General features: G+C 37.9%; 1 protein-coding gene across 4 annotated transcripts in view; it reads right to left on the minus strand.

The window, feature by feature from the left end:
* RPS6KC1 (ribosomal protein S6 kinase C1) overlaps positions 1 to 14,745 on the minus strand; it is a 226,095-nt gene that overhangs the window by 17,167 nt on the left and 194,183 nt on the right. For all 4 annotated transcript variants that reach the window (XM_055582993.1, XM_055582991.1, XM_055582990.1 and 1 more), the window contains one exon: positions 14,468 to 14,557. In XM_055582993.1, the coding sequence (XP_055438968.1) occupies positions 14,468 to 14,557 (90 nt within the window). The remainder of the gene's footprint in view (positions 1 to 14,467; positions 14,558 to 14,745) is intronic.

A 14,745-nucleotide genomic window follows, 5' to 3' on the forward strand; every position in this document is an offset into this window, starting at 1 on the left:
ACTTTGGAGGAGAAAAAATACAATATTTGTGTGTTCAGGGAAAGGGGGAACACCTGATCCCATCAGCTCAGATTAAGTTGTGAAAATCAGACATGTGTTGTAGGGTCTAACAACATGCCCTGAGGAGCTCTAGACTAGAATCACACCCCAAGCCTCGCTCACAAAGGTTTCCTGTCACAACTGAGCGAAGGGTCACTGGGGTAAGTCTTCACAAGGTAATCAATGGCTAATACAACTTATAAAGGGACCTTTCAAATTCACCTAAGGTCCAGAGTGCCATCACCAGGGCAGCCTAGACAACCAAACACGATGCGCTTGCCTGCTTCCCAGATCACTGCTAGGAAGGCCACTGGGGGTGAAACGTGTTACCACATGGGGGGTAGGGGGCGCTCCTTGATGCTACCATAAGCACAGTGCATCTTCCTGAGCATCGAAGATTTTTATGTGTGGGAGGGGGCAGGATGTTGTTTTATTATTAAAAGAAACACAGACCCATCATGGAACAGAATGTAATCCTTGCATGGATCTGCAAGATAAAAAGACTTCAAAGCAACATCAGGATCATATGACTAGTCTCAGAGGTCCCCATTTCATACCTCCTCTACAGTCAGAAATACTTGGACAGAAAAGTTTGAGAGGCACTTCCGGAGACTGAGTCTCAAGGTGCTATGTCTCTATTGGTTTTCTGCAACCTCGCTCAACTAAGGCGTCTAAGAACAAGGTTCACTGGTTTTTATGCTGCTTTGAAATCTCTCACAATTTTCTGCCCGAGTCCTTAACAGGTAGGTAACAACCAACATAGCGCTTCAAAATGAGCCTCAGTCTGAATGTGAGACAACACAGCCAGTAGCCAGAGACCCAGACAGGCCCTAAAGCCAACGCACTTCCCATTTTCAGTGGGCTCACTGTACAGTCCAGGACGCGCTACGAGGCACCTCGTGGGGCCGCTGGCGACACTCTATCGCCATCAACCTTAGTCTACTTCATCTACTCCCTGTTTCTTCTTCCATCTTTCCTTGACCTTCCCCTCTTCCTTCTTCCACAAACAGCCTGCTTCTTTTCCCCTCCCCTAATTCTCACTTTCCTCCCCTCACCCCTTGGCCACCACTGGTTAAGCAGAATTTCTAAGCACTTGAGCCTAAAGAAACTACTGAACCCCCAATCTAAGAAAAAGTGCACCTGAAAATCTGGAGGCAGCTAGGCTGAATATCATCTTGAATCTGACTGGACTAATAAATAAAGACAGCAACTTTGGAAAGTTAATTTTTTTTCTCATGGAAACCTGGAAAAAGACACTAAACAATTTTAAATCCATCCCTTTAACAATGCAGCTTGAACTACTTCAAAATAAGTTTATATTAAGCAGGGATTCATTAATTAATGTGAAATTGACATCATAACCAACTGTCCTTGATTTTAATAGATAACTCTAAACTACAACAAGATACAAAGAACTTCCCAACGGCTAAGAAAATGTAAATGTTAAGAGTTATAAAATTTCTCCTTTAGGGTTTTAAAATAGAATCTCACTTTCTTTTAATAATCAGAATAAAATATTTTGGTTGTCTTTTTAAAATTCTTTAACATTCAATAATTCTTAATATTAAAATTTTAAAGATACACTCTGAAATCTCATTGCCAAAAAGAAGACTGAGGTTGTGCAACTGTCAAAACTAATATTCTAAGACTGCTTATTTGTAAAGTCTATACAAAATTTCAAGCATTAAACAAGAGTGCCAATTCATATGTAAAGCTATGTGATAGCTACTACAAACACAAGGTAAATAGGTATGTATATCTAAAGTCAAACACAGAGAATATAAAGAAATATCAAATAAATCTGTGAGGCTTCTTTTAAAAGCTCTTATACTCTTACACTCTTTTAAAGTATAATGTAGTTAAAGCTGAGAAATTCCTTTAAACTCCCACCTTGAATTTTTTAAATCTCTGGGGGGGGGGGGGGGCGGAGCAGAAAACAAAAAATTTAAAGGATAAACTCTACCACTGCTTTGTCAATTTTAAAATATCTTCCCTATAAAACCCAGTGTGCTGAGTTTCCACGTGGACCCCTCCCCCGACACTACATTCTGTATTTGCAGTTTCCAGGGTGGTTGAGCAGTCTCCCCAGTCTCCGTAACTACAGGCAATTACCAAAGTGATGGGAGTCGGGGTCGGGGGGGAGGAAGTAAACTATTTCCTACGGAAACAAACAAATTCTCAGGTTATTCCCACGAAAACTCAAAAAGAGATAGTGATATCAAAGGATGCTGTATTTTTGTCTTCCAGTCAAAGAAATGTATGGATGGGGCTCTAGTTCTGCTACTGTTTGAGCCCGGCTGGGTATTTCGGCTTCTCTGAAAATGAGGACAGCCAGACTTCTAACACTCTTTCTACCTGTAATTTTATGATGCTGAAAGTGTTTTCAAAAGCACTCATGAGCCTTTCTTATAACTTCTCTCTCCATTAACCTAAGACGCCCAAAGAGTGGGATTATGCTAAAAAGAGCCAGCATTCCACAGCCTTTCTTCTCCTTTTTCTCCACAGTAACTCTTCCCTTCCCCTGAGACCTGATGGTGAGCAAAATCAATCAGTGTCACTAAATCTAACTGCTATCATTATTTAACATAATGCAGACACAAACTCAGCTCCAGATTAGATTTCAACTCATCCAAATTTTTGAAGGACAGCAAAACTCCTTAGTAAAATTCTAGAACTCCCACTTTAGCCCTATCAATCCTCATATCCTAACAAAATACAATCTCACTGATTCACACTAATGATTCAAACTACCAAAATTCACAAGTAAAAGAAGTTTAAATAAAACAATAAAGATATCACAACATAAAAATTGTTTACCTCTGTTTCACTCATGTTTAACTCACAGAACACTTCAACAAGCTAGGATATTTTTCAGAAAAATAACGCTGCTTTAGTAACCCATATTGTCAAAAGGCTTGCTAAAACACAGAATAAGAGTTTTATAGTCCTCATGACAGTCAGAGTTTACTGTCTCCTTCGTACAATCAAAAATAATAATGTTAACCTGACCCCAAAACTGTATTATTAGCAGCCTCACTCCAGAAAAGTAAAAAAAGCAGAAACCCTGGACTCAGGAGACAAAAAAAAAATCTCTATGTGTATGAGAAGAGAAAGGAAAGACGCAAAGTATACACTCTCAGGCTACATGAAGTCTGAGACACTGGAGAGGCCAGGTGATCCCAACATTACTGAAATCACAACACGTACTGTCTACTGACCCAGGCCCTGCCTTTTAGGGCTACGCAATTGAAGCCACGTGGATCTGTCAAAGACATGACTCAGAAATAACTGTAGATAATACTAAAACTAAGCAAGAAACTATACAGAAAATTTTAAAAGCTAGAAAATGTGTCTCAAGCCCAAGCTTTAAAAATGAACACCAACCTTCCTATAAAGCTTTATGAAGAAGGAACTACCTTGCATTTAAACTGTGAATTCCCAGAGTTAGAATTTACTTTTCTTTAAGAGACATTGCTATGGTGCTTGATAAAGAAGGGAATCTGATACTCTGCATTTAGGCTTTGATGTATTTGTTAAGGTACATTTTCAGACTGGTGACGTCACCTGATTCTGTTCCCTGGTTTTTCCACTAAGGGAGACCCACACATGTCATTGCATCCTTCTCCTTACCTCTACTGATAACAACAAATAGCTACTCACCCACATTCCAAAAATACTAAGAGACAATTCCTTGACCTCCCTCTGGCAGTATATTCTGTTGCTGCTCTCTTCCATCCAGGATATGATAGGAAATACAGTAAGTTCACATATAGAGAAATTCTATTTAAATTAGAGTATTTAAATATCTCTCCCAAACTCTTTCCCTTAACCACACTTCTTTTTAATAAATAGAATCTTAGACGCTTCATTTCTCTTCACTCTCGAAGTTACAGTAATTGTGGAACTGTTACTAAGAGGTCATATAAAACTCAATAAAAAAGCAACTATTATTGCAAATAAATAGTCAAATTAAACCAATATTTAGATGCTAAAAGAATTAGTCACATAAATGATGGAGCACTTGATCCAAATATCAAAATGATGGAACAATTTTAAAAGTATACACCTATAGAATACATTAAAATGATAATCAATAGTAAGTATACTTTGAGGGGAGGTGGGGGGGAGGGTAAATGCAGTTCTCTAATGTCACAGGATTTTCTTCCCAAAACAATTCTTTAAATTTTGAAGTTAATTATATGACTCAAGGATTCCAAGTCTCTCTTTTGGGGGAAAAAAAGGTAAGAAAAATATATAAGCTTTTAGAATAAAAGAGAGATCTTTTGTGAATAGAACAATATAAAAATTAAGCCACATTCTTACGAACCTTAAAATTAAGCACCACATACACTTTTACAGTATCAAAAAAAAAAAAAAGCTGTGGTATTTGAATTTTCCATAAATTCTGTAAGAGTTCAGTAAAATTTAAAACAAATAGTTTGTTAACTTTCTTCCAAAAGAGTCAGACTTCATTAATGGCCTTATAAATTTTTATTTTAATGTGATCCATCATTAGTGATATATGTGAACCAAGGAAAAGATTATCTTTCTTCTGCAATGAGCATTCCATGTCAGCTAGAGCATGGAAACATTAGTCCTGTGTTTCTACACAAACAGTCTTTCCCTGCAGCATCTGTTGCTAATTGAAAGGAACTAGAATTACAAAATTCTAGTCAATTTCTCTCACCAGCTCTTGCTGTGTATAAAGATTTTCTATGCAGGGGCTGAGCATTAGTCTTCCACTACAGATAATGACTAAAGAGCTAAGAGAAACACGGAAGAAAACATTTCTTTTCTCTTTATATATCCAACAGTACATGGAACTAAACTGTGAGAAGAGGGACAGCTAAGCATATCTTCTGTTAGCTTGGTAAACTACAATTCTGTAAACATAACTATTCACCTATAAAGTCTATTAGTGCCCTAGTTAACTGTGTATGTCTACTGTTTGGGCTGTCTCTTCACACAAATCTTCAAAAGTAAATGTCAATATCAAACCAAATCTGCCTTCTTTCCGGCTCCGAGGCACAGCGCCTGGCACGTGGGCAGCACGTTAATAGGCGTGTGCTGGACAACCATCTCCACCTCGAGTTTTGCAGCACGATGCATTAAAACACCTGCAAAGGCTGCACTGCATGCGTTTTCTTGAAGTCTCACTGAGCACAGAGATCTACAGCAAGTCTTTCTGCATCTTTCATGTGGTAGGCCAGAAAGTTTTAAATGTTATCTAAAGCATCACTCTGGCCGCTAGATGAAACCCAGATTAGAACAAGGTAGAAATGGAGGTCACTGAGCTAAGGACTGCAATAGTCCAGGGAAGAGATGATGGTGGCTTAAAGAGGGGTGGTCAAGTGGACACCTTCCAGGGCTCCCCTCTGCAGAGTGTGACTGCTACAGTCTGTCCTAGCATGATAGCATGTGGTAAGGAAAAGGGACTGGAAAGCCCTGGGAGTAGGAAGAAGAGAGAACTGGGAAGTAAACTGAGCTTTCCTCTGCCCGCGTTCAATGGAAGGAATCTAGACACAATTACATGAAATGTGCTGCAAATGGGTAAGCTGGAGATAACCCAGAACTAGAGCCTGGAAGCTGCATTTCCTAGCCCGTCCTTTCAAATGGGTATTTTGCTCCTTTGTTATTTAATAAAGTTTTATCTGTATTTCAGAAAATGTAAGTTTCCCAGTTATCTGGCTCCATATGCCATAAAGTCCTTCAACATTGTACTCAACCCATTATTCAAATACCTTATTGTCAAGTACAGCGTATGAACCGCTTAAAAGTTGCTGCTGTTGCATCACTCGGACTCATTAGAGTGTCACCAGAGAAGACCGATGACAGGGGCTGGCACTTTCCAGAGGGGAGAGTTTGCAGCAGCTCTATGCTTCTCCTCACGCCTCAGGTGACGGGAGGGAGGCGGGGCTCCTGCCCTCTCTCAGTGCATCCCAGTCTCTAGCCTTGCTTCCTGCCACCACCAGACTAATTCGGGTGGTTTCCAGGTAATCTCATGATATGAAACCCTGGGCCCTGGGTTGTATTGTGGAGACTTGAACATAAGTAACACACCACACTAAGACAATTCAGGGGAGGTTTGACAGACTTCTGCTTCTCTCACTACCCATATTTTAATTCCTTGTTGTCGTGGTGACCTGGCAACCATGTTCTGAGCTTTTACACAATTATCTGCACAACTTGGGTCAGGACTCCTTGATTTAACTAGATGCAGCATTCCAGAGCCAAAAATCACTTGTTCAAGTAAGTTTATAGGTACCGTTACTATATCGTTTTCTTGTGAGATAAAATAAGAAACAGGTAACTACCAGATGACTTCTGGTTGACTGACTGATAATAATTCTGAGCTCTGTATAGTCCTGCTTACTTAACTCTCACCCTGCATTTCTGGTAGAAAAAAAACCAATAGCATGCTCCACTTTCCATTGATCATATCACAACAACTCCATTCTGAATAGCCATCGGGTGTCACAGTGTTACCCAACCAAAGCCATTACGGTTGACTGATGAGAAAAAGGTTAACTGAAAACTGTGAATATGACAGGCACGGCTTTCCCTCTCCCTGCTGCTCTGTTGCTGCGTCAGGCAGGCCAAGCTACATGCACTGCTATGAAGGAAGCTTCAGGAATTCTATTTGCTTTATCATCAATTTTTTAAAACCTTAGGATTTTTAAACATTTATTTGAAGGAAGTATTTATGAATAACTGTTTAGAAGGCATCAGACCTGGTTACTTCTGGTGATTCGAACTGACAAGATTTTACATGGTATAAAAATTGAGGATTTGGTCAAAGTAGCTTGGCAAAAGTTCTGATATGTAATGTTGAACTCAGCTTTCATCTTTGTGTTAAATATCAGGAGTAAAAGATAGTTCCCTGTCTTCTTCAGAATAATATGGTGGTAAGGTCAATTAACTGAACAATTACCAAAAACACATTTGGTCTTCAGAAGCATTAAGTGTTCTTAAGTGTTAGTCGCTCGGTTGTGCCCAACTCTTTGCAACCCCATGGACTGCAGCTCACCAGGCTCCTCTGTCCATGGGATTTTCCAGACAGTGATACTGGAGTGGGTTGCCATTTCCTTCTCCAGGGGATCTCCCCAACCGAGGGATCAAACCTAGGTCTCCTGCACTGCACGCAGATTCTTTACCGAGTGAGCTACAAGGGAAGCCCAATGCAGCTATTACTTAAAACTATTTAAGTATCTAATCTCATGTTCCTCTTCTAAAAAAGAAATTTGTCTAAGATCATAAAGAGAAAGATTAGGAGGAAATAAGAGATGAAAATTAACTTTTTTTTAATAATCTAAAGCTTGAAGTAAACCCCTTATTTCCCCAATATCAGGTAGTACAAGGAAATGGACAGACATTGTTTTCACACAGAAGAGGTGAAATACAGTATCAATTCGTTTACCCTTATCAATTCTCTAGTTCTAATAGCTAAAAAATTTCTTCTCTTGAGAGGGACTAATATAGTCTTTACTCAAGTGCCAAATAACAAGGACTAAACACTCTATTACTCTGTCTCATTTTTACCACTAGATTCAAATCACATTCTGATCTGATAAGAAGTATGGTTTCAAAATGGGTCTATTTCAGTACAGAGTAACCTTAATGTAGAGGTGAAGGTGACTGGCCAATTATTAAGGGATTCATGAAGGTTTCAGGATACACCCTGCCTAGGGATCGATCCCAAGGTTCCAGACCCTCAAACATACGTAAGTGAAAGCAAAAGCCGCTCAGTCGTTTCTGACTCTTTGCGACCCCATGGACTATACAGTCCATGGAATTCTCCAGGCCAGAATACTGGAGTGGGTAGCTGTTCCTTTCTCCAAGGGATCTTCCCAATCCAGGGATCAAACCCAGTTCTCCTGCACTGCAGGTGTATTCTTTACCTGCTGAGCCACAAGGGAAGCCCAAGAATACTGGAGTGGGTAGCCTATCCATTTCCCAGCAGATCTTCCCAACCCAGGAATTGAACCATTGCCAGCGGATTCTTTACCAACTGAGCTATCTAGGAAGCCCAACATACAGAGTAACCCTTTAATCTTCTTTCCATCAGAAAGCTCTTGCCCTCCTGGACACGGTTAATTAAGACTTAAGTTGACTTGAACCTCTTTTTGCTTAACCTGATATACTCAGGGCACAAGCTTCACAGTACACAGCGGTACTGACGGCGGTGGAGTGCACTGGCGGAGGGAATTTTCCTCACGTAAAATTTCCACTATTCTACGGCAAACTTGAAAAGATACTGCTTCTCTCAAAGAAGATATAGATTTAGTTTTATAACATTAGGAACTAAAGGCAAAAGATTAAAAGTACTTGCTAATCATTCAAGGAAAACATTAAAACATTTACTATGTACAAGAGAGCTACTGCTGAAGTTTTGCTTAAGGGTAAATCAAACAAAAGAGCTTCTGTTTGAAACATAACGTTTAAATATTAACCACAGATATTTCACTCTTTTAAAATTACCTCTATGGTTCCCTCTTGCCTTTTTCTTCCTTTTCCTATGGGGTGGAAGACTAGACCAGAAATACAGCCATACTTCCTGGTTATAACATTATTATTTCAAAATATACATCTATATTCGTCTGCTTTCTCTATCAACTTCGCATGCTTAAAATTAGATTCCTCAGTCATGGTGAAGTTACCTAGGACCCAGAAATTCTGAGATCTAAATGATTCTTCTTTTGGACAACTTTGTTAAAAATCTTGGCATTTAAATTTCACACTATTCAAGAGCTGTCTTGGCTCTTTTCCACCAAATGAAAATATTTTCCATAAACTCCTCATTTCCATATTGCATATCATTTATGCACAAATGATATATGAGTAAAAACAGAATACTTAGAAAGTCCTCCAAGTGAAATAATTCTTTAACTTACTGATGTTAGACAAGAAATCAGTATTTATTCCTCAGGGGAAAAGTTCTTGCCTTAATAAGATGGTCTCCAATTTTGACTAAACTTTGTATAAGAAGGCTGTTAGATCATCTGACATCTGGCATCTTTTCAATATTCATCAAATCTACTTCGGGTAGATATATGATAAAGCAAATATTAATATTATAGGATGTTAACTGCAGAATCTAGGTGACAGATAAATATGGGTGTACAATTCTTCCAACTTTTCTGTATGTTTGAAATTTTTTCAAAATAAAATGTTAAAAAAGTTTTTAAAAATCTATTTTACTACTCATAAATTAAGGCCTAAAAAGTCTTAAATAATTTGCCTATGTCATGCAATGAGTTAATGGCTGATTTCAGAATATTGAGTTTTGATAATTCTCAATTCCATCATAATATTCTACATCTTAAACCTATGATGCCCTCATGGTATTTTTAAACCATCCACGGTCCTAGTCTCAGATCTAATTATCAAATACATAACTGTCACATGGAATACCATGCTTAAAAGGCAACTAATTGTGTATAAAGCACGCTTATGGAGAAAGGCAGGAGAGACTATGCCCCAAAAATATATTCATGGGTTATTTGACAAAATCAGGCAAGAAGAGCAAAGAGTGGTAGTAAATAAATGTCATGCTCTAAAACTGAATTTTGCAGATAGTTTTCAGCATGGTTTTTCTGTTTCACTTTTCACCGTCAGCTGTGAGCTGTTCCCAAGTGTGAAATCGCCTGAGAGAGGAAGCAAAGCTGTCATTTGACATCTGGGAGCGTGGAGATGGGGCTGCGGTAAAAAGCACTTTGGACTTCTTCAATTTACACACACATTCACCTATAAATTCTCAAGTGTGAAAAGTATTCAATGAGAAATACCCATGTAAATCTCAAGCATTTATAAAGGCTCATAACAGGCTGGAAGTACAGGTGAAGGGCACACTTCAGGACGCCACATCAGGCTGCTAGCGCTGGAGTGGGGACCTGAGTGGCCACGTCAGCAGAAAAACAACATACAAACAAAGTTTACTCACTTGTTTTAATTGCATATTAAACTTTCAAATCCAGTCTTTTGTGTTTTTATGTGCTTCATATTCTAAGGACTATTTTATAGCTGCTTTTTTATGATAAAAGATGAGACCACTAAGAAAAAAACACTGGTAAAAGAAAAAAATACTTTTTTGACCTTTTATTTTTCCTCTATATTTAAAATACTGTAACAAAAATTGTATTCTATATTATGATAAGCTAATAGCTCCCGTGATAAAGCACATAAAATCTTTTACATAAATCTGTGTTTGTAGGTGTGTATAAACAAACAGAAATAAAATGAGTAACTATAAGGAAGCCCTCTGGAGAAGAGTAACCAGTGAACTCCAGTTTTTCTATAATACTCCAGATTATCCTAAAATCTCTAGTAACAAAAAACAGGAGATTGATGTATGGCAGAAACCAACACAATACTGTAAAGCAATCATCCTTCAATTAAAAATAAATAAGTTTAAAAAAATAGGAGAATCTGTCTAGACATCTCTTAATATCTAAAACTCTCCTCAGATGGGAACTAGATAGTGTTATATTTACACTGTCATGCTATAAAATCTATTCCCACTTTGGGGACTATTTCTTCACTCTTTCTTTTCCTGAACTCTGTTCTGTGTTTCTATGGTATGAAAGGAACCCATTTGCCATGAATGTTTATTTAAAATAAAACCTTTCTAGAGAATCATCCTAGATAATCTAAGGATACAAAGTGAATATAAAAGGAATGGCTTCTACTTTGAAAACAGGGCTGGGTTTGATCAGTGAATTCGTATTCTCAAGACCCTCTTGATGGGCCTGCAGCTGCAGCCATTTATTTGCTGGCTTTTTCACAGATGTAGACAGAGAAAGCTCCATGGTTTTTGTCTTTTTGTTGTTGGATTTATTTTCTTTAATATAAAAAAGTGACAACTTTTTAAGTTCTTCATTTCACTGTAGAAACTTGTGAACATCGGACATCCCTGGTAGTATATATATCGCTGAAATAACTGACTTTTTAAAATCTAAGATCTCAAAGTTGGCAGAAACTATACTTAAATAACAGAAGGTGATCATTTGCATTTCAAAATTTATCTATCTTGCTTTTCCCCTCAATTAGACCAAAACATGTTGATTCACAGGTTTCTCTGTGTGTGTTTTCTTTTTTAAACTTATTTATAGAGCAGAATAATGGCCCCCCTGCTAGTCTGGCATTTGCTCAAGTTTCTGTCGAATCTGTTACTGGAAAATTTTCTCAAAATATAAAGGCACATCATCCACAAGATAAAAAGATACACTGCTGATATTATAGAGTACAGGGCAGGTGGACAATGTTTTTAGGACAAATGTGTGATAAGGATTCCCAGGAGAGACGAGTGGTGAGGGAGAGGCTACACGCTGTTTAAACAGAAGTGAGTCGTTCTCATCACAATCTTCCGACAACTTTACTTTCTAAGCAAACATCAGCTGCTTAACCTGCTTCAGAGTTACTTGGGCAATAGTACTAAGGTCAGAGCTGGGAAACAGGAGGGAAAGGGGGACATGGGAGAAGTACTTCAACCCTTAGTACTACAAGGGGTAGATCAAACGATAACTTAGTACTCTATGTCCCCGTGTGTTCACTGATTTGTGATTTTAACCACTGAAACGTCAGCTTCTTATCACTGCTTCCACCCCTCTGAGAAGAGGAGCAAAGTCTACTTGTATTTTTATCAGCAGCACTGCTATTCAGTTTTGAAAGAAACAGTAAATCACAAATTTTTGCTCCTTAAAAATGCAATTCCCCTTCATTATAAGCAATGGGCAGGAGTACACAAACTTAACTTTGAGTTCTGCAACTCTAGGCTTCAAATCATCTGAACTAGAACACCAGCATTACTTTTCAATTAAGGCCATTACTGATCTGAGTTGTATCCTATTGATAAATTAATAGGTCCAAGGAATGAAGAGACTTCTCACATTGTTCAATATATGCCTCAATACTATAACACTTTTGTAACTCATAAAGCTTGCAGTTCTTTTATACAAATAATTAAAACAAAGCCCTTCTTCAGAAGACAGCTTTTTTCAAATATTAGTGAAGGACAACCTAGACCATGACAGCAAACATCCATTAATGGTAGACTGCCACCTGCTGGTGAACTTTGGGAACAGTGATTTCAGGGAAAAGGCTTAAAAATTAGAACTTGGAAACTGATCTGAATTAAATTCAGTACACAAAACTGTATTCAGCTGCGTACAGAGCCCAAAGTATGTACCTGCTGATGAACGTCATATGGTTTTGTTCCACATGTATTAGAATTCTCAGGGGGTCAACATGCTATGGATGTTAAACATGTCTGTAGTTTGAAGAAAAATAATCTGCTAGAAAGCCAAAGTACAACCCTTCAGATAGTTTTCAACAAGAAAGTGAGAAGAAAAATAGGAAATAAAGAGTCAGTTATAAACATCAAACTACTTTACAAACATCTGCTTTTGATGTGAGATTTATACTACACTTAAGGATTTAACAGGTTTTACTTAAAAAAGAAAAACAACTCCCAGATTTAATGTTGACCCTAAATCCTTGAATCTGAGCAAACTCCAGGAGATAGTGAAGGAGAGAAGCCTGACATACTGCAGTCCATAGGGTCACAAAGAGTCAGACACAGCTTAGCTACTGAACAACAATAAAACCTTGAAATTCGTTATATTAACATACATATTTATATACATTGGTACCTAAAATATTGTTTATTATCAAATTAGAAAGGAGGAAAGTCTGTCAAAAAATAAAGCAGATAACCATAATAAAGTGATTTCACTATGAAATTTTTTTTGTTATCCCATTAACTAAATCATACTAATAAGATCAAAAGCCAGCGTAATATTATCTATTTGTGAGAAACAAAAAAATGTAGGCATGTTCTATGCTTTATAGCCCCTAGGAAGAAACAAAATCAAACAATCCTTATTTGGGGGACAAAAGAGAAAAGAAAAGAGTATAACAGTAAGAAGAAAATCTAAATCATTGTTTTCAGGAAATAGTTTAAGGATATCTGCTTGGCATATTGAAAAACTTTTCTATTCCCCAATAAAGAAATAATTCTTAACAATGAAAATTACAACTAAAAACCATATAGCTCTTTCAATCCTTATAATTATTTCCCATTATGCAGGGAAACAATGTTAACATCAACAAAACGCTGGTTTGCTAGTAAGCATTAAATACTGTATTAATCAACAACTAAGCTGATCATGTCAATACAATCCAGAGCGGTGACGAGTAAAGCAACTTTGGCCATCCAAAGGGGCTGAAAGTGAAAGTCGCTCAGTTGTGTTTGACTCTTTGCAACCCCATGGCCTATACAGTCCTTGGAATTCTCTAGGCCAGAAAACTGGAGTGGGGAGCCTTTCCCTTCTCCAGGGGATCTTCCCAACCCAGGAATTGAACCCAGGTCTCCCTCACTGCAGGCGGATTCTTTACCAGCTGAGCCACAAGAGAAGCCCAAGAATACTGGAGTGGGTAGCCTATCCCCTCTCCAGCAGATCTTCCCAATCCAGGAATCGAACTGGGGTCTCCTGCACTGCATGCAGGTGGATTCTTTACCAACTGAGCTATGAGGCAAGCCCATACTAGGCAAAGGGTGAACAAACTGGATTCAAACACAGCCCCATCTGCACTGATGACAGAGAAAGTAACTCAAACCCAATTCATACGCTTAAGAGACCTGTAATTATCAGCGAAGGACCTAACAACCCAGAGAGTCTCTAATAAGTCTCTAATTTTAGAAAACAAAGATAATACAGTAAAAGAAACCTGTTGGGTCAGATATTTGGTTATTTCAAAACAAGAAGAATATGCTTCCTAAAATTTCTCAAATATGGAAAGTATTCTTTAAAATCGGTTCTAAAATGTCAGGATGGCTCATCACTGAAGTCACAACATTGTATTTTTTTTTTAATTTCAAATTTTATCCATTTATAGCCTTAGGAATTTTATTGTTTTAGTCATCTACCTCTCACATCATAAAAATGATCCATTTGAAGAGGTTCAGGAGGACTTTCCTGGTAGTCCAGTGGTTAATAATCTGCCTTGCAATGCAGGGGACAGAGGTTCAATCCCTGGTAGGGGAACTAAGATTCCATTGGCCATGGAAAAAAACTAAGCCTGCCTGCAGCAACTAAGACCCAATACAGTCAAATAAATGATTTTCTTTTCAAAGACATTCAGGATACTTAAAGTCTTTTTAAACACGAAGAAGTTAAGACATTTCTACAAATTCATTGCCAGTTCTAAGAGAAGCGTAAACCCATTTAACAGCATACACTAACAAATATACATATACACATATGCTATGGACCATACAATGATTTTATCCCCCAAATAATCTTTTTTAAAGGGTTGAAGAGATAACCAGATCCAATATCTTGTCAATGGCTAGTGAAAATACAACTTGGATAAAGAAATGAGAGCTGCAGAGCTACTTTTGCAAGTGCGACATTTAGGAGGCGGCTCTAACCTGGGGCGCAGTACATTCTCTCTATGGCATCGCTGTCACAGGAATCTTCAACCTCACTCCACCTGCTAAAATACGTTAGCTGAATGTGTCCTAAAAACAAAACGACAGGAGAAATCAAAACATTTTTCTCTTCCATTTTCTGCAGAAGTGAACTGTAATTACTCCTTTTGTAGCTAAAAACAGTATCATTAAGAATAATGGCATCATTAAGTACTAGAAGCTATTACTGGGGGTGAATTTGCTGCACTGATAATGAAGCTCTAGACAGGAAATGAAGA

Source organism: Bubalus kerabau, chromosome 5 (genome assembly GCF_029407905.1).
Source record: "Bubalus kerabau isolate K-KA32 ecotype Philippines breed swamp buffalo chromosome 5, PCC_UOA_SB_1v2, whole genome shotgun sequence".
NCBI lineage: Eukaryota > Metazoa > Chordata > Mammalia > Artiodactyla > Bovidae > Bubalus > Bubalus kerabau.